The sequence below is a fragment of the Poecile atricapillus genome, chromosome W, assembly GCF_030490865.1.
Source record: "Poecile atricapillus isolate bPoeAtr1 chromosome W, bPoeAtr1.hap1, whole genome shotgun sequence".
Taxonomy (NCBI): domain Eukaryota; kingdom Metazoa; phylum Chordata; class Aves; order Passeriformes; family Paridae; genus Poecile; species Poecile atricapillus.
The window spans coordinates 26,086,537-26,107,250 of NC_081288.1; the positions used below are offsets into that span (position 1 = coordinate 26,086,537).

General features: G+C 50.6%; 1 protein-coding gene across 1 annotated transcript; it reads right to left on the bottom strand.

The window, feature by feature from the left end:
* Positions 1-6,647: 6,647 nt before the first annotated feature.
* On the bottom strand, positions 6,648-16,867 carry LOC131591824 (beta-1,3-N-acetylglucosaminyltransferase manic fringe-like). Its single transcript, XM_058862903.1, has 8 exons — positions 16,199-16,867; positions 11,559-11,607; positions 10,955-11,057; positions 10,714-10,867; positions 9,609-9,694; positions 8,159-8,324; positions 7,574-7,659; positions 6,648-6,735 (listed from the first exon to the last, which is right to left on the bottom strand). Exons 1-8 carry the CDS (start codon positions 16,535-16,537, stop codon positions 6,669-6,671), a joined length of 1,050 nt encoding a protein of 349 aa, XP_058718886.1. The 5' UTR covers positions 16,538-16,867; the 3' UTR covers positions 6,648-6,668.
* Between the last annotated feature and the right edge of the window lie 3,847 nt (positions 16,868-20,714).

Consider the following 20,714-nt stretch of genomic DNA (forward strand, 5'->3'; position numbering starts at 1 on the left):
GCTTGCTGGCTGAGTAGCCATCTCTCTCCAGTGGGCCAGTGCCACACGTTTAAGTTGGAACATCATTCTCCAGTTCTAGGAAATTGGATTAAGGGTCAGACAACACTGACTGTTATTTACCTTTGATTAAAACCAGCCCTCCTCCCTCCCGGGCCTGAGAGACCGATGTTGCTGTTATTTACTCTGCTGCCAAACTCGGAGTTCAATCCCTGCCCCGCGGCACTCAATAAAAGTCAGCACAGAGGTGGGGGTGTGCAGCAGGCAGGGCTGAGTGGGTGGAAGGGGAGTGATTATCCAGGCCACCATGTGCAGTTTGTTTCTTTTGAGACTCTGGCTCAGCAAGGACAGGGGCGGTCAAAGTGCCTGCCTCTGTGGCTCATGGGGCTGAGGAATCCAGCCAGGGTGATCCCAAGCAAGCCCTGTTTGCCCCATGCCTGTCTCTGGCGCTCTCCTCTCAACAAATCCCCATTTCCACACAGCTTCCCTTTCTGTTTATGTTCTTCTTTCTCTCTCTTCCTTCAGCCTCCCCTCCCTGCCTCCCCTTTCTGCCTTTTCCTCTCTTCTGCTCCCACTCCTTCCCACCCTCTTCCCCCCAGTCCCTTTCTCATTCCTCTCATTCTCCTCCTTCCCTCTCCCCCACTCTCCAAGCCGCTATTCCAGGACAATAGAGCAGATGGCAGGCTGTTTGTTTTATATGTCCCTTTGGAAAATCAGCTCAGCTGTTGAATCTGCGACTTTTGCTAAAAACAGACACCGTCCAATAGAGCTGAATGCCAGGGAGAAAGGAGAGGGTGTGGGGGGGCCCTGCTCTCCCTACCAGCTGCACCGAGACTCTGTCCGCACCCCACGCCATGCCTTTGGGAAACAAGCCTGTCAGAGAGCCCAGAGAGGAGCTTCTCCCCTGCAGAAAAAACACTGTGGCAAGCAGGGAGCTTGGCTAGCTTCTACAGCCAGCCTCGCTCCAGCCACAGCTGATGGTGATGTGGGAAAGGTGGGGCAGTGTGGAAGGGGCAGACTCTTGTCAGCACATCCATCCTGATCCTGCTCATTGCCTCAGCCTGCTGCTTCTCCTAGGGCTCGTGGAAGCTGAGGTACGTGGGGTATGCTCAGGCAGAAGATGTGGCACAGAGCAGAAGATGATGCTCTTTGCCAGCCCCACATCTCTTCCTGTGCTACTGGGAGAGCTGTGAGTGAGAAACCACCAGCCAGCAATGAGTGTGTGGAGAGGGGACGAGAGTCCTTGCCTTTTTCCTTCTGGCTTTCCCCTCTTTTCTTTTATCCCCTAAGCCCCAAGGTACTGGTCATCAGGCCACCATTCATTTTCTGCCACCACAGCCATGAAGAGGATGTAGATTTTTTTCTCTGGTTCTTTCTCTTATCCAAGCCACTTGCTTTGTCCCTCACGTCTCCCTTCACATGTGATTATACCAAACATCTTTCAGAACTTCATGGTATTTCTGGGTGCAAACTCTGCTCCTGAACTTTGCCCCTCCCTGGCCCAAAAAAGCATCTTCTTCTCCCTGCTTAGACATGACAATACTGTCTCATCAATCCTGTAAGCCCTCTCCTCCTTCCTCACCCTGTCTGTGCTTCTAAGTAATTCAGAGTAGGCACCCTGTCCAGCATGAAGTACAAACTTGCCTTGGCTCAGAACCAGGGCTGCTGGATTCTCTCTCTGCCAGTGCAATTGCTGGATATTTGATGGCATATCCTGCATCTGATAGGTGGCCAAAGGCACCAGCTGCAGATTCTCTCTGTGCCCCACTTCTGGGGGTGGGATGGGGAAGGCAGGGTTTCAGAATAGCAGCATCGCTCCCCATCCAAATGCCCTGTTTCATCGCACTTCTTTTTCCTACAGTGCTAAAATCAACACTGTCTTGTTTTCAAGCAGTGGCAGAAGGGTCAGGGCCAGAAAATCCTGTTTAATTTGTTCTTAAAGTTCATTATGGATCACATGCAGCTCCCAAAAAAACCAAGAGAGGCTTAACCAAGGCACAGTCAGCTGTAAAATCGGAAGAGGCTCCTTAGCCTTGCAAAATCCTGGAAGGCATTTTAAACACAAGAGATAGGCAAGGAGCCCATTCTTGGGGTCTGTAATTAATCACTTACAGTTCAGGCAGGGAGAGAGATAAGTTCCCAGCTTGCTTGGAGCCGAAGCTGGATCAAACAGGAAGGGAAAAAACCTCTCAGGCTGTCAAGGAACAGCCTGAAGAGGCAATGCCATCTGAGCAACAACAGCTCAGCTCTGCACTCCTTTGAGCTCCCAGGTATTTAGGCAGAAAGTCTACAGGAAAAATTCCTGCATCAACTGGTGAGAACAAGCACAGTTACTTGAACACTTATGATGCTGCTTTGTCTTCTGACAAAGTGTTGCTTATGTCTATGGCAACACTTGCATCCTCTTCAGTGCAGCCACATGATGAGCACTATTTGGCAGAAGAGAAAGTTCCAGTTAGTCTGAGATTCCATCTCAGGCTCCAACTGCTAGCAGGCTCCTCGAGGGAAAACATGAGGATGGTCCAGGCCTCCCTGTGACCATGCACTTACTGAATGCAGTAGTCACCCACCCTCCTCCAGCTTTCCATCCATCCCAGAAGTGTGTAGAGCCAGATGTCAAGTCAGGTTTTTCAGAGATTGATAACAAAAAAAATTTAACAAATTAATTAAAAGAGCTGCTGCTCCCACTCTGGACTGTCTGAAAAGCCTGCATTGTAAGCAAGGGCAGAAGAAGTAAATTAAGAAGCTAAATCTGTTGTAAGCAAGTGACTGTAACACTGATGAAAAGCCACTGACTTATCTGCAGTGTTATTATATACATATGCAGTGTATATTATATGCATATACTTATATGCAGAGGAGAGGTTCAGGGCCAACCAAATGGATCTCACCTGAACTCTGTCTCACAGGCTGGCATTCTCAGTGGCATTGCTGTGCTGCAGTTGCCCTGATCACAATAAAAAATCCAGAGCTGGGGGGCCAGGCAGCTCCCAAACAGTACTTTCAGTGCACTGCTAAAATTCCCATGCTCCTCCAAGGCCTCGCTCAGTGGTTTCTTTCCTTCCAATCTCCTTTCTTCCTGTTCCTATTCCTCATCCTTTGGCTTCTGTCTGATAAACTGCTCGCCTTTTGAAGGCTGCTTCCTTAGCAAGAAGCCTGGGGAGAGAGCTGAAGGCTGCAGTGTGGGTACAAGTTGGGCAAATCCCACAGAGGCTCAGGAATCTGTTTTTCTTTGGCAGCAGAGCTGTTAAGAGGAGTTGGCACCAGAGACAGAACCATTGTCTAGTGTTGCTATTCTTCTCTCTCTCCCCTTCAAGTCTTTAGCAACAACTGCAGTTTCCCACCTATTTCAACTAACTTCTCTTTCCCCCTAAAGAAAGGATAGTCATTAGCATTTTTTTTGCACTGTCAAATAGGGCTCTTCTTATAAAAAATCTTCACGCTAAGGGGAAAGTGAAGAAAAGATATTGTTAACATGAAAGCCTTACTTAATATTTTACATTTCAAATACTGTAACTGCTTTTTTTTTTTTTCCCCTCCTTCTCCTTTTTCTGAATTTTCAGTACACAGCTTAAACATCATTAATAGTGTTGGTTGCTATGGCGTTGGGCAGGCAGAGGTGTCTGTACTTGAAACCTTGAACTACACTTAATGTTGTACAACAGCAGGGTCATGCCAACACCCTTGACTTTGACCCCATTTTTCCCAGTAAAATATAAAGACCATGTCTCCATTCCTTTTTATTCTTGGGAGAGGGCTTTTTTTTTATTCCCCCTGCAATGAGAAAAGGAAGTGTGAGCTAGAGAAAGGTAAAAAAAAAAAAAAAAAAAAAAAGAGAAAATACAAATTTAATAGACCCAGCGGAACCTTTCCAAAATCTTTGTTATATCAAGAGAAAGAGAATAAAAAAAGACAGCCCCCTGAAAAGTTTCACATGAGATTGTTTCTCATTTTCCCAAGCAGCTAAACATTTTAATAAACTAGGAAAATGAGATTGTAAAACCACAACATCTGACAGCAAGCCCCAGGGGCAGGAACCATTCCTGAAACTAATTTTAACTCATGTTTTAGCGTTGATCAGATTTCATGTGGTGAACGTCCCATTAAGCTGTCTCTCTGTTCTTAGAGAAAACCTGGTTTCTTTTGTCGACTCAGAAGCTATTTTCTTTCCAGAGTACTGTCGTCACAGGCATAGCAGGACTTTTCTGTCATTCATTTCTCTATGGCCCAAGAGCTGCCCTGCCCCAGACATCTTCTCATCTGTTCTGTTTCCTTATGAGACAAGACATTTTCCACAAAAGTGGCACTTAACTGCTCCAGCAATGAAACCCAGTCTTAAACAGGTCCCCATGCAGCCACTCAAGGATTCAACCTATTAAACATCTGATCTTCAGCCATGCAAAAGGCACCAGGTCAATTCAGACCAACTGAATCCAGGATCCAAAGCAAGCTTTCAGTTTCTCTGCTTTGCTTTTACCCCAGGGAAGTGAAGCTGCTGTACCAGTTTCCTCACATGAATTGCATTTTGCTCTGATTGTCACCAGGACATCTACAGACAGGACCAGCTTTTTAGCTCAAAGTCTCTATTAACATCAGCTGAAAAGATGAATAGGGAAAAATGATATATCCAAGTAGTGTAGGTTTCTCTTGAAAACTCATTCTTTCTCACAAAACTGTATTTCATCTTCTGGCTACGTTCAAGCCCAGCCACTGTGGGGCAGGACTTCTTGGTGCTGCAACTCTCTTCCAATAGCTGTGTCTCTGTTTTGTGCCACGTAGATTCTTGGCTGGCATAGCCACGTGAGCCAAGGGCTTTCCACAACTCGAGGAATGATCACTGGCATCAGCTTGCTCCTGTGCCTGCTCAGGATGAGCTTCTACTTCAAAGGCCTGTTGTGCAACAGAAGAAAGCAAGGATGTGTGCTGCTACACAAGCTGACTAAATGCCAGTAAGAATGGCCAGGTTGAAAAACAGCTCTACAGGCTCCTGCCTTCTGTTTTTTCCAGAAATTAAAGTGCTTGTTCCTTTCTAGATTCCCCCTTTGCAGAGGTGGAAGGTCTTTCTGACGCCTTTCCTTTAAACTTTGTGTGCACTGTGTAGGAGATGCTGGTGCTTGGGGGTGGAAGGAGGTGACAAAGTGGCCAGTTTTCAAAACAGCAAAGCCACAGTGACAGTCCCCTTTGGCTCTTCCAGCCCACCAGCAGCAGGCTTAGTCACATCAGCAGCATCAAAGCTGAACAGCTCTTTAGAGAAAGGGCATTTGTCCTTTCATCTGGAGATTACAGGATCTCTCACAGATCCCAGCAGTCTGTTTTGAAATGCTCTTTCAAGAAAAATACCTGTTTGTGGCACCACCTGCCATTTAAAACAGCCTCTTTTGCCTTCCAGCTTTTCCTGAAAAACCCTCCCCCAGCCACTTAACTGTGGGTACAAGGACAAAATGATGCCAAAGTTCATTCCCCAGCAAGGACCATTGCCCAGCTTTCACACTGGGCACTGTATTGCAAAAAGAACCCTTCACAGACATGCCAGAAACCTTGTAACCTGTTTGGGTCCACTCCTTCCCCCTGTTGCGCTCAGCAGGGAGAGCAGGAAGGCAGAAAGCCGCTATTAGCATCTGGAGGAAAGACCCACAGAGATAAAAAGCTCTTTGCCTTGCTGTTTCCATTCCTTCATGACTCAATTTTTGTGGTTGGGGACAGAAAAGATTATAAAGCTGTAACCTCTAATCCGCTCCTAAGCGCTCCTTCTCCATCTCTTCCTTTCTCCTCTCTTCCAGGCAGTTCTAATCCTTTATGTCTCTTCTCACAGATAGGAGCTGGAGTCTAATCTCAGACGACAGGTTGGTAATTAGAGCAAGAGATTATCCTGACCCCACATCAAGAAGGTAAAAGGAGAGGAATAATGCAGCACCATACAAGATCGAACCTTCAACATTCAATGCGGGAACCATCCCCAGCTCACTCAGTTTCCTCCTGGCTCCCTTACCCCATGCCCTCCCTTTTGTCCCAGCAGAGCAGGGAATTCCTAATGCTTTGTACTTCCTGCCCATCTCCCCTCTGTTGAGCAAGGACTATGCTCCTCCAGGATTCATTCAGCACAGAAATGGTCACATTTTCCATTTCTATAGACTTTGACTATGCAGAGACTCAGCAGGTCTATGGCTGCAAGCGTGGGCAGTAGGGAAAGCACGGATATGGAGGAAGAGGCCCTGCTCAGAGAGTCTGGAGCCATGACGTGCTGCCACCCACCAGGAGCTGGTATACACACATATATATATATATATACCAGGTATAAACACACAGGGCCCTTCCAATCCAGCAAGACTGCCAGCCAGGGCACAGAGCAGCAGCAGCAAGTCCTCATCTCTACCCAGGTGGCCAGCAGTCACTGTCCGATCCTCAATGTGCTCAGTAGGCACACTGCTGCCATCCCTTGCACACAGCCCAGCACAGCTGAGAAGCTCATTCATGTGTCCAGCCCATCTTATCCATCTTTGGATCAGACCTTGTCTCTTGTCCTGTGTCACCGGAATTGAGCGAGGCACAAGAAAACCACCACAGAGCCCCAAAACCACCACAGTGAAGGTGAAATTGGGAGCACCAAGCTTCTTCAGTCTCCCGCTCCCTCCAGGGTGTCACCTGGATCCGCTGTAGCTGGGGCTCAGGCATCACCAGCCAACAGCCTGCAGGCACCAGGAAGTGTCGGGGTAGAGGTGGCAGTGGAGGGATCGAAACCTGCTGGGGAGAAAGCAAAGTAAGGTCAGAGGACAGTTTTTACACCAGCACACAGCTGGAAGATGAAGACCTCTCCCTCATGCCCCCATTCCACATCAGGCGCCCACCCTGCACCACAGAGCTCAGGACTGGCTGTTCACCCTGAAATGTCTTTTCTCAGCAAAGCCTCCCTCTGATACCCAAACCCAGCTCTAGACCATGGAGCCCAAGCCCACAGCTCACCCTAATCAGGGAGATGGGCACTGCACCAGCCCCTGCTACATGGTTCTCTTGATGCTCTTTTCATCACCTAGCTGCATCCCACCCCTGCTATCTCCAGCCAGGATCTTCCTACTCATGCTCTGCAAATAACAACTTTAGGTTTGTTCACTCAAAGAGAAGAAGGTAAATCAAAGAACAGTTTTGTTTGCAGTCAGCCTGAAGTGAACCTTTTTCTTTTTTCCCTTCAGTTTTCTCAGCAAAGCATAAAATGAAAAAACAATCAGAATTTCCTTTCCTGAGTTTAAAAGACCATTTCTGTTCCTGTCCCTGAGGTAAAAGGTTAGCTTGTTCAGCCTCAAAATGGGAAATAAACAGCAATACTTTTGGCTTAGGCATTGTCCAAATAAAATGTTTTGAATGCTTCATTTCTTCCCACTCACCCAAAAAGGTTTGCAAAGTTTATAAGCGTTCACAAACAGATTAGTGCTGGGGTGCCCCTCACCCAACAAGCCATGGGGCTGTAAGGTTTCTGTCCCTCCCTCCAGCCCTCCTGCACCCTGCTGGGCTGCCTTCCCCTCTCAGCCTGTTGTCTGAGGGCTCACACAGCAGCAACACCCAGAGCAGTCATGCCCCATACCTTGAGGGATCCTCCTGGGGCGAGAAGGGGCCGCTGAGCTCAATGACATTGAGCTTGTTCTCAAACACACCATAGCTGAGGGTGACCTACAAAGTAGTGGTGAGAAAGGAGTAGAGAGAATGAGATGAGTTCAGGAGACAGGAATTTGCTGTGGATGATGAAAACTCCCATTCTAGCTCTTTCTCTGCTGGCTTAGCCTCTATCTTCCACATCTCTCCCATCTTCCTTCTTCCCATGACGGTCCACCCTACTAGTCATTTGCAAGGCAGACACAGTGCCATGTCAAAGGCCCTTTCCCAATTATCATTTCTGCTTGTCCTTGTACCACATTCTCCCAGGGATGCCCTCAATCCTCCCATCACTCCCCATACAGTGCTCCCCCACTACTGATCCCAGGGCACCGTGACTGCCAGCTGTGCTGCAGGCAACATCTGCTCCTTATTTCAAAGAAGCATTTGTCAGGAAAGCCTGCCCGGAAGAGCGGATGATTGATTCAATGCACATCAGTGCAACAACGTGCCTGTAAGCTCCCCTCCACTTCTCCTTCCTCACACACCTCCCTCTTGCTTCCTCTCCCCTCCTCACCTGCTGCACGAGCTGAGAGGTGGGGATGAGCTGCAGGTTCTCCAGGTGGGAGTGGAAGAGTGTATTGGGAATCAGCTGCCCACCGACTTTGCACTCGATGATGTAACCCACGGTGCAGTCATCCGGCAGGCGGATGAGCTCGGAAGTGCTCAGGAAGTTCCTGCCACTGGAAGAGAGTAGGGCTGCACGGGTTAGGAAAAGGGTAGGAGCAGATGTGGGCATCCATTTGGGCAGGAGATTACTGAAAACCAGGGTAAATCCTGTAACAAGGCATGATATCCCCGAGTTCCACCTGCAAATACTTGGGAATGGGTTTGCTCTTTCAGCATTCCCAGCCATGCTGTCCCTGATACACAATCCAAGTTCTTGGTAAACTGATGCTGACAGACTCAGCTTCACTGAGGCATTTCTCCACGTGTTTGGTGAAGTGCACTGCGCCCCTGGGAGGGGCGGGGGGGGGGGGGGGGGGTCAGTCAGACAAGAGAAACAGTGGGAGCACATGGCAACGTCCAGGGGGAAGAAAAAACAGGACATGCAGCTTGGATAAGCCATCTACTGTAACGTAACACCACATACTGGGCCACTTTTTGATGACAGGCTAAACCAAATTTTAAGGCTTCTGGAATTGGAATTTACACAGTGTGAAGCACTGTCTACTACAACAACCCCCAGCAAACTTAAAAGTGTTTTAAGCATTTTAAAAACAGTAGTGGCAGACTTTATGCCAGGTTAGGCATTGTCTACCTGTGTCACTTTCACTTTACCCCAGATCACAGATCATCCTCTTGAGTGGGTCTACCATAAAACACATTTCATGGTTTTTGGCTAAAGCAGCCAGCTGGTGTGGATCAGATCTGTCCTTCTGGGTATGCTCAGATCTGGTTAAGGCTGGCACAGCCAATGGCTACCAGTGTACCCGCCTGTGGTATAAGCTAGGGCATCATGGAATACATCATCCTGTTCTAGGCTGGGATAAGATGACCTTGGGACCTACCTCTGTTTCCATGCATCAGGCTGAGGAAATGACAGTGGACACCTGAAGCCAAAGAGAGTGTGGGGTGAGGGAACAGAAAATGAGCTCAGGAGGGAGGTACAGAAAGCTGGAAAGAGACTGATGAAGGGGAGATGAGATAGGCAGATGGGAAAAGAGTCATTTGAAGCTGAAAGGGATGGGAAGGAGTGTGGGGAGTAAGCAAGAGCCTTAAGGAGATGGGGAAGAGGCATCATCCTGTGACCATGTTTCCTGATGCGCCTGCTCTTGCCAGTTTTCAATCAGTTGGCAGACACAGCCACTACATCCTTCCTCCAGTCTCACATCTGGCAGACGTGCAGCACGTGGCACTCTGCACCTCTGCAAACACCACAGGCACAAATCCAGGTCTGACATGGCCAGGAATTAATGTGCAGCCATGCTGCTCACCCCCAAAGGCTCCCACACTCCCCAGCTCACCTGGCCCAGGGCACCATCTTCCTTGCCAGCTCGCGGCTGATGCAGAACCCAGCCCCTCCTGTGGCAAACCAGAAGTGCACGGGTTTCTGGAGAGAAACACCAGAGAAAATCAGTGGCAGAGGCTCAGACAGTACCATACTCCCAGAGGTGAGAATGCTGGAAACCCGGCTTTGATGTCAGGACAAACACAGCCTTATTGTCACCCCAGCCCCCTGACTGCTGCCCAGAAGAAGGACTTGCTGGCAGCACAGCATGGATTTTCACTTCCTCATAACTGGAACAGCCAGTTGCTCCTGCTGGCAGCAACAGGTGGGGTGCGAGGGCAGGCTTATGTCCTGTCAGACAAGTACCCAAAGGCAGAGCAGCAATGTGGGACTGCCCCTTGGATGATCAAATTTAGTCAACACCTACAGCCATGTTCAGACAAGATGGCAAGTTTTCAGCTGTTGCCATTGCTCCTGGGACCTGGCTCTCCTTGCAATACTGTGCTGGTTTTGGCCAGGGTGGGTAGAGTTAACTTTCTTCACAGTGGCTGGTGTGGGGCTGTGTTTTGGATTTGTGCTGAACACAGAGCTGACGATACAAAGATGTTTTTGCTATTGCTAAGCAGGGTTTACACAGAGCCTTTTCTGCTTTTCATACTGACCCACTGGTGAGGAAACTGGGGATGCAGGGGAGGCTGGGAGGAAACACTGCTGGGACTGGTGACCCCAACTGACCAAAGGGATTTTCCAGGCCATATGACACCATGTTAGTATATATATAAAGAGTGGGGAGAAGCAGGAAGGGGGGAACATTTGGAGTGATGGTATTTGTCTTCCCAAGTCACCACGATGTGTGATGGGCCTCTGGAGGTGGCTAAACACCTGCTTGCCAATGGGAAGCAGGGATTCAATTCCTTGTTTTACTTTGCTTGTGTACATGGCTTTTGCTTTCCCTTTCTTTATCTTAACCCAGGTTTTCTACCTTTTGCCCACTCCCTCTTGGTGGGGGAGTGAGTGAGCAGCTGCACAGTGCTTGGCTGCTGGTGGAGTTAAGCCATGACAAATGTGAGCCAGAGCACCAAAACAACCCACTGCCCCCGCACCACCACCACGGGCCGTACTGTCTGGTTGTTTGGCAGCGTTTCAGAGGCCCAGATGGGTCGGTTCAGGCTGGGTTTGCCCAGGTAAACATCCCACGTCTCCGCGTAGGAGGACAAGAGCTTCAGGAGCGCCCGAGGGTTCAGGTAGTTGTCATCATCCAAGTGGCAAAACCAGCTGGGGCAGACAAGAAGACACAAGAAGTTCGTGGTGAGGAGGGTGCCTCTTGCTCTCAGGGGTCCCCCCACGGCAGCCCTGCCTCACCTCAGACCGCTGGCCAGGAAGGCGTCGAACTCTGCAGCCATTTTGCAGGACAGCGCCAGGTGGCTGTGCTCAGCAGAGCAGTTGGTGAAGATCACATGGCCACCTGCCAGAGGAGGGAAAACTCAGAGCCAGCCCACTTTGCACAGTCACAGGGAGGACATCTGGGCAGGAGGGAAGGGGTTTGTTCACAGACAGTCTCCTCATGGCCTCCCAAAAGGCATCCATGGCAACATGGGTTCCACTCTTCCCCCTACCAGGGGATGAAACCTGGACAAAGCCAAGCAACTTGGCCAAGACTAGGACACCTGCCATCCACACTTTCACCTTGCCAACCATGTTGCAGAGGTTGAGGGGCTCTGTCATGTGCTGCTTCTGCCCATGGATGCTTTAAAGCAGACAGCACTCTTCCTCCAGTCAGCTGCATGCCCTGGGTTAAGCCACTACTCCAAATCACCACCACCACAGGAAACATGGCAAGGGGTGTGTTTTGATGGGCAGTGCTGGGGCAGGACAGCCAGCCCTCACACCAGACCCCTCTCAAGGCCAGGGCAGTTCAGCGGCTGAAGGTGGAGTAGAAAGGTGGTGTCATAGGACAGGTCATTACCCATTCTGCTTTTCAAGGCACCGTCTTCTTCATCAGTGAAGATGTAGGTCTGGGGAAACAAGGAGAAGAGATTGCTGTCAGGGATGGAGCTGGTGCTGTTCCTGGCTGCCCACTTCTTCCTCCCACAGCTGGACACACTTGACATGGCTACCCCACTCCATCCTCTGCTGCTGTACCCACTCCCAGGCAGCAGATGATCAGAAGGATGGCTGTGCTCCCCCTTCCTGCAGGGCACAACCATCAGCACTTGCGTGGCTTCATTTTCCCCCCCACCCCACTGCCTTGGGAACAGGGGACCCGTGACGCTGAGCGAGGGGGTGAGGAAGCCCTGGAATTGGTGTCAGTGGTAGAAAAATTAAAGCATTGTGGTTAAATGATGCTTGGGTTAAAAGAACATCTGCTTGTGTGTGAAGTGTGCACAGCCCCCTGCCACTTTCTGCCCCCACCTCCTCCTCTTCCTCCACTCTCAGGCTCCTCTAATCCCCCTTGCTGCCATTATGTGGCACATCTCCCCCTTTTCAGAGCCAGGCGAGGATCAGGGCTGGTGGAGAAAAGCTTTCCTCAAGCAGAAAATGAGCTTTCATGAAATGAAAAAGGAGTCGCGAGCCATAAACAGTCTCCCCACCAGCTGCCCACAGGCTGGTTAAACACAGCACCTGCGCAGGCACAAAGGGAACAAGGCAGGCAGACAACAGCTCCAGCAGCCAGCACTGCTCCCCAAAGGCTCTGGCAGGGAGACACGAGTCTACATCTCCCCACAGCCACTCAGCATTTGGGAGATGGATCCCTATCTAGAGGACACAGCAGGAGAAAAGCTGTGTACGTGAAAATAAGGCAATGAAGGATCCTCAGAGATCACCTGGCCCAAGCAGAGACAGCAGGATGGTTTTGTGATCTCAGATGGATGAGCTACAGTGCTTGATGAATTACCCTCCAAGAGCTGAGCTGCAGCAATGGAGCATGCACACATTCCTACCCTGCCCCACCAGTAAAGTCGCTTAGTTAAAACCACTTTCAAGAAGTAATTAACTAAGTCTCAGGTAAAGGAACTGCTCTGGGTCAGGGGACCATATCACAACCTTCAGGCAAGGCAGGGATTGTCAGCAGCATGGGATTTCTCTTGCCAGCACGTCAGAGTTAGAAATTTCCACTCTGGCAAATGCTTTCATCTTAAGAAAAACAAAATCGGAAACCATTGAAACTTTCTGACATTTTCATTAAAAATAAAAAAACCAAAAAACCCAAGAAATATTGTTGCTGGAAATTACTTGCTCACAGATATAAAACCAACTAGATACCACGTGTCTAACAAACATCTAATTTGATTGGCTTAAAATAGCAATCTGCATCTTTTCCAAATTTTCTTGTAAAAATATTCTGAGGTTCCCAGTTTTCTCTTGATGCAAGATGGGAAATGTTTTTGGTTTTTTTTGCAGACATCCAACATGTTTCTGTGGAACCCAAAGATAAAAGTACACCATCACCACAGGCAACACCAGACTGTCCAAAATAACTGGAAAATGGGAAATATGAGTGTGGGGACTAGGCAAGTATGATTTTTCTGGCACTTTCTAACTTTGATCTCCATGGCACACCTGACTGTGCTCGAGAAGTGCAAAAGAAAATCACAATAGCACATGCAGCTGCCTCCATCCTCCTCTCTCCATCCCTCACAACCCTGAGGGTGGGAAACCTGGAACAGCAGTTGCTGCCAGAGATGAAGCACAGAAAGTATACTTCCATTCTGGAGTGGGAAAGATGTCTGTGTAGGAAAGGATGTCTGCTGGACAGCAGTGCCAGCAGTGACATGGAGCCACTGTGTCAAGCAGCTTTTTCTGGCAAATCTTCATGAACCTAAGAGCCCAGGCAATGGATGAACACTAGACTTTGAGACCTCCTCAGCCCAAACTGGGGAAATAGCCTAGCAACAAAAAACTAGGAAAAGGGAATAAAGGTGTGGAACCTGACAATCCAGGGCCATGTTCATCGCCTAGGTTCCCAGGGTACCCCTTTTCTATGAAGAAACCCTCTCTAAAATGCAAACACATCAGCAGGATTACTGTTGTGTCCTGCACAGAAAACAGATTCAAAATCTGTGGTGCGTCCACATCACTGAAAATCTGAAAACAAGTTCAGGATGGGCCATTCAAAGGTTTTATTTCAATTGGCTGGGTGTGTGGGCTTCCAAAAGGAGGGGAAGTGCTAGAAATAGTTCACGTTACCAAACCACAGAAAGCTGGACTTATCTCTGTCAAAACTACTGGGGCCAGGAGTGTAAGTGACTCCAGGATTCCACCCAGCTAAACAGTCATCAGAACCCGCACTTCTATTTAGATTAAGTTTTTGCTGAGGAAAAGGCCTTTCACTAAAACGACTTTCACATCAATCTCCAGTGGGAAGTTTGTCATGGATCAGTTCTCAAGAGGCAGAGCATGGTCCAGCAGAAAGTGCCCATCTCCCACTTCCCCATCTCTCACCAACTGCATGATTTCAGATTAAACAGAGCATTTGCAGAGACAATCTCTCCCTCTCTTATTTTCTACCCAAACAGAGGATTTTTAATTCAGCTCCCATACAGTCTGTCCTTGCCATCAAAACCACAGCTGTTCCTGCCTCCTGTTACAGTCACCTAAGCCTGACCTGGGAGGTCTGGGTTGCTTCTTCCAGGAGGAAACCATGCAGTTCTCCAGCTCTGAAGCTAGGCTTGGCATCAGCAACACAGCCAGCTGCTAAAATTTCCCTGCTGGCTACTGGTGGAGAAAGACTCACTGAATTGGTCTCCAGCCATGATTAAGGGCAAGTGAGACATAAGTTGCTGGATCAGCCCTAGGAGAAAGCAGCCTCTGCACATCAGGACTTCTGAGACCTGAATTTCTCCAGGACTGGCTCCTAAAGCCTGTGTCTCTCCATAAGGACTCACTAATAGGAGGTCTGGTGCACTATTCCTTTCCCCACAACAATTAAATGTTCTTTGCAAATTGAAAGCTGTCCTTTTTTTGCTAAGCAAAGTTTTCTATATTGTCAAATTTTCTAAAACTAACCTTTTCCTGTAAACTTAAAAAACCCTTAAGCAGGAATATATTAAAAAAAAGGTTTTGATTTTTACATACTTCTCTTTATCTCCCTTTCTGCTCCTACTCCACTTCCCTCAAAGCCATTTCATATAAAAAGCAGAAGAAAAACAACAAAAATTGAGGAGGAAGGAGGAAAATACTGAGCTTGCAACAAAAATTGATAACACTGAAAAAACTCTGTTTAAAAATGAGTGACACTCCCATTCTACCCCTTCCTTCCTACATTCCTGCTCAGTCTGTGTAGTTTTCCAGAGGCTGGCAGCTGCATGGGAAATTCAACACCTCTTCCAAGGTTTGGACATCACTTGCAAGCCAGAGGGGATCAGATGAATCTGGGGAGCTAGTATCTAATTCCTGTCATCAGCAGAATGGCCAGGCACTGATTTATCAAACAAAGGAGGGACAGGCAAATTGCTCCTTCAAAACCCACTGGGAAGGCCCCAGGAGCAATATCCTAATGCCAGTGCAGCCATGCAGTTGGGTTTGGCCTCTCCAAGGAGCTGCGGGGCTGGGGCAGGCCAGAGGGGAGAAGTGCATCTGGAGGAGGAAGAAGGGCATCTGAGATGGTGAGAGGGACACGCAGCCAGGAGAGGAAGCATGCTCAAAATAGGACACGGCTTCCTGTGACGACCGCAGCAGACCAGACAGTTGCAGCACCATGAAATGGAAAACCACCCTTACCCAGAAAACTCTGCATTGCTTCAGGCACTCTCCTACCCAGCACCTTCGCCCCCGTCCGCCTTCCTCGCTGGGGCCTGAATTTGCCTTATAGGCACCCATCACACACAGGCAGAGGCAAAAAAAACCCACCCCTCAGGGCAGCCACAGGATTTCTTCTTTCTTGAGAAGCAGCTCTGCGAGGGAGGGAGGAAAGCACCGGAGCTCTGGGGAGTACTCCTGCCCACCAGTTTGCACAGCACCACTGATGTGGTGCCCCACATCAGTTTCTCTAGCAGGAAGGAAACTCTCCAAACAGTTCTAGCAAAGGATGGAAACATTGGGCCTCAGTTTAAAAAAAAAAAAGAAAAGAAGAAAAGCACACCCACATCACCTCAAGATCATGCACATGAAAGCATCTGCCTAAGAATGGAAAGTATGGATTGTGCTGATGGTGCTGATGGTTGAGCAGGGCTAACTACAGGAGGTCCTCCAGGAGCCTGCCTGCCTTGTTCTCTTGCCCACTGCACTGCACCTTTCCAGGGCAATGGTGTCCAGGCACAGTGTAGGCATCCTGACAAAGGGCCAGGGGAGCCTGTCAGCTCCAAACCCAACAAACTCATGGCACTAGGAGGTGGAAATGCATTTCGTACAGACACAGGATGGTCTGTGCATTCAGTCTGACACGGCGTCTTCACCAGCCTGTCACATGAAGCAGTTACTGGTGAAACATTTTGCTGGGTAGCATCTCCCTCTGAACATGAAGTGAGAAACAGAGAAAATGGGACAAAGTACTGAGGGGCACTACAGTGCCCAGCCTCCCTCCTCTGGCTTTTATCCCCTTGCCCTGACACCCCATCCTTTCCCCATTACTAACACCTTCTCTCTAGTCAGAACCCACACACTCACCTGTTCGCTGACCTGGGATATCCACGTGTCCAGGAGCAGCTCCATCCTGCTCTGGTGAAACCTCTTGGTTGTCTTCACAGCTATGAAGATGTCCCCAAGCGTCAGGCTGCCCTCAGTCCTGTATACCTCCGGAGGATGGAGTTTGAGGTCCTTCTGCCCCCTGCCACCAGCTCCCTCTGGGCTCCCTTCTCTCTGTTGCTCTGGCTTCTCCAACATCCCCTCCCAGAGCCCTGGGTACCGAGCTGCTTCCCGAGCCCCACGGTGCCACACAGAGAGGAGAGCCACACTGGCAAGGAAGAGTGCGGCTCCAGAGACACCATGGATGAGCCGGCGGCCCATGGCTCCCGAATCGATGCCGCTGCAGCCAGTATCCTACAGAACGAGGACAAACTCTGCCTGTACCTCCGAGTGACGCTGTCTGCTCTTCCCGAAGCCTCCGAAAGGGCAGGGTTAGTCAAGAGCAAGGTCTGGACAGGATGTGGTCAAGGAACAGGGTGGGCAAAGACCAGGAAGCCAAAGAGTCAGCAGAACTGAAGGATCCCGATGAAGCAGGGTGGCTGTGATTTTCACGGACTACGGAGGGCTCAGTGACCCAGCGAGGCAGGGACACACGCCTGGGAAACACTCCGAGGAGACGGCACGTGGCCGGCACAGCCTGCCAGGAGGAAAGCCAGCATCCCTGCTCCCGACGGAGAGGCCGAGTGTCCCGGGCTGGGGGTCGAGGGGGCGGCGGAGGAGATCAGAGCCATGGGTGGGCAGTCTGGACCGCAGGCATCAGCTGCCCAGCGGCTCGGGAGCGGGCGGGCAGACACGGGGCTCAGCCTCGGCACCTGCTCCCCGCCGCTCCCGGCCGGCCCCGGTCCCGCCTCCGGGCACAGGGCGGGGCGCCAGCCCGGGCAGGGAGAACGGGGGAGCCCTGCCTCTGACAGGGCGTTCGTCTCCACAGGGCATCCCCGCTCCGGAACACCGCCAAGGTGACGAGGGGCACATATAGGAGGACAGACCTGTTGCTTGAGTGATTTCCCCGCTTGTCTGTGACAGTTCAGACCGATCCCTGCAGCCCTGCTCGTCCCGGTGCTCTTGAGAGAGGAGGGGACGGTGACACTGATGTGGGTTCTGGTGAAGTTAAGGTGCGGGGTCCTCTGTTGTTCTTGCTGGGAACGATTTTTCCCCAGGAATTCCCTCAGCCCCAAACTTTTCCTATGGACGCAGGTCTGAATTGCTGCCCCTGCCTTTTAGACCCAGCTTGCTTGCCAAAGCAGGATCGTGTGTTCCCTGCTGTCCCTCCTACCACCACACCCCAGAGTCTCAAGCTGGGGTGTGAACCCCACTTCTGACACCCAGCTCCTAAACCACGACTCTGCTCTGGAAGGTCCCTTTTCCTCGGCCTCCAGCCCTGGAACCGCCGCCCTCTGCCCCATCTCACATCCCCACCAGGATGTCCAAGGACATTCTGCTGCCCAGGTGGCTGCAGAACCGGTGATACCCACAGGAAGAGGTACACCAGCAACCACAAGCATGAGGAAGGGCCTACTGCCTCCCTTTCAGTTGTAGAATCACAGAATGACTTGGGTTGGAAAGAACTTTGAAGATAATCCAGTTCCAAGCCCACTGCCACGGGCAGGGAAACCTTCCACTAGACCAAGCTGCTCAGAACCTCATCAAACCTGGCCTTGAACGTTTCTGGGGGAGCACGGGGGGCTGGGGTGTGCAGTGCCACTGCTGACTTTATATCCCACCCAGGTCCTCGCCTCCTGCAGCAGGGCTGAGCTCAGCAACTTGTCTCTTGTGGCTTTCATGCTGTCCAAGATGTAGCTTTCCCTGGGCAAGGAAAGGGGATGTCCTCTCTCTTTGGAAAACCTCAGAGACCTGCAGGCACAGCAGCAAAGTGGCACCTCCACCTCCTTCCTCACCCCCCACCCTCACCACTGAGCCACCTTCACTTCCAGCCCTCTGGTTGCCAGCAAGGGATAGGGATATCAGACACCCTCAAAAGGTGTGAGAGCCCCTCCCAAGGACAAAGACCACGATGGAAGGGAAATTCTGGGGTCAGCACCACAGATGGCTGCATGCTTTTGCTGGTTAGGTATGGGGCAGGTGACCATGCAGTCCCCTTCACACCACCTGTAGGGCACTTTGCAGAGCAGCCAGGGGGATACAGAGAGACAACCAGCCCAGGATGGGGGGGGATGATACCCATAGCCCCATCTCAGCTTCCCTGTGCAGCGGGTGTGGGGACAGCAGGATGGCAGTGCTCTACATAAGCTGCCGAAATCAGAGCGCCTCCTCAGGGAGCTACAAGCTGTGGCCATCCAACCTCAGCATACCAAAAAAATAAAAATAAAAAGTAATAAGTTTGGGCCCAGGAGAATTGGTGGGGGTGTGGAATGGCTCCATGTGGAAAAGGACACCCCACCCCATGCACATGTCAGATCATGGGGCCTTAGAAAAGAGGGGCAGGACAGCCTGCCAGGGTCCCTCTGTTCCACACTCCCACCGTGTGTCCAGCCACAGACACTTCCCAGACACACAAGGAAGACCTCCCTGCAGGGCTAAATCTATGTGCTCAGTTTCTCCACTTCTCAGACACACTTTCACTCTGCCCCTGTCCCTGGCTACAACTTTTTACTTTTGTAAGTAAGGAACCACTGAATCTACTTCTCTTCCCTCCTCCCCTGTATTTCTCTAAGTCTCAAAGGCTCCTGCCTTCCCCTGAAGCAAGTACATCTCCAGAGCATCTCCCATATCCCTTTGGAGAGTCCCTGCAGGTTTTATTTTTAGATCACTTTGAATACTGATGCTTTCTTACACTGATTTGGGACATGGGGGGAGTCATTCACCTTCAGGCCTTACATTACTGCAGGGATGTGAACCTGGTGTGACTGGGATTGCTCACATAGCTGGCTAATGCTCCTGAACTAGAAATTAACCTTCCTGAGTGCTCCAGCCACATGCCAGCAGCCTCGGGCACCTGTAAAGGAAGCTTCTATAGCTCCAAGGCATCCTGCTGCACCTCCCAGCTCTGGCTTAGGAGATCATTTGGGAGGCACAGGTGAAGCACAGGCACAGCTCCTTAGTGATGGCCCCAGAAGACATTACAAATACAATTCAAAGCTACCTCATACAGAGCATGGTGCCAGGAAACTCTGCTGGGGCAGGGAGCCACTGTGGACAAGGCTGGTGACTGCCCAGGGTGACACATATGCCACCTCAACCATCCCCTCCCTGGAGGGAGAAATCTTGCTCTCACTGACTCTTTACAGGGGTTTGCACAAGGCTGTTACAGCAGGTAATTGGTGCCCAGGGCTGCTAATTGCATTGTGCCTGTTACCTAAACCGTGACTCATTCCTCTAAGCAGGCAGCCACCCCCCCAGGAGGTAAAAAGAAGGTGGGCTGGGGTGTGCAGGGCAGAGAGGGTCATTTATATTTGCCTTGGAGCCCTCTGCCTCACTTCTCACCCTCGTCCAGAACAAGTTAAGGCTGGATTTTGAGCTGGATAAAGAGAGAGCCTGGAAGAAGCCTGGGAGCAGGGGAGGCAGTGCTGCTGCTGCTTGGCTAGCTGGGCAGTGCCAACCTGCCTCCCAGCAACCTTCCTCTGCCTCCCTTTCCCTGTGGTTGGACAGCCCAGGGAAGTGCTGGGGGATGTGATTCTTTGGGAGGGCAGCAAGGGCTAAGCTGGGAGCACAGCCTGACTACCCAAGGTGGAGGGGCTGCATTTAACCCCCTTCAGCCTAGGCCACAGGGCTGGGGCTGGTTCCCAGTGCCAGCAGGGACACGAGGAAGTTGCACGCCCTGAGTCACAGTGCCTCACACTCAGTGTTTTCCCTGAATACTCAAGTGCTACTTTTCCCCAGCAAAGATGCAAATTCAAATCTCCAAATCCATGACAGGGTGAATGGGAACTTGTTTTGGGACTTGTCTTCTCATCAGCTCAACAAGAAACCCACTTTGTTTGCCTGCAGGGCAAGCACCCTCCCAGGGGACTGGCTGTGCCGGGATGCTCAGCTGCATCCCCTGGAGTGGATGCCACTTGGGAGCTTTCATCTGGAGCCCTGTGTATGCCAGCTCCCCCTTCCCTGAGAGAAGAGCTGCATGGCTCCAGGGCAGAGGACTTTGCTCTACATTTTAGTGACTGCAAGTTAAAATCTTCATTCTCTTTCCTCCCCCCTTCACTCTCGTCCTCATAAAAGACACTGGCAACTGGTTTAGAGCCTGAAATAACACCTCACAGGGGACTCGTGAAGATCAGCAAGTTAATCTTTGCTCAGAGCTTCACAAGTGCATGCATGGCACCAGCAGTGCCAGACCACAGGGGTAAGGAGGACAGTCAGAGGACCTGACTGGCGCTGGCTGCCCATCTTCTCCCACTGACCCCAGAATCAGCAGACTCTGCCTGACTTCATACCCCAAGAGCCCCAAGCATCCCAGCGCCACAGACTTCATTTTCCTCTGGCATGCCTCAGGAAAGCCCACCTACCACCCCAATCACCATCTCTCCACAGCCTGGGTATCCTG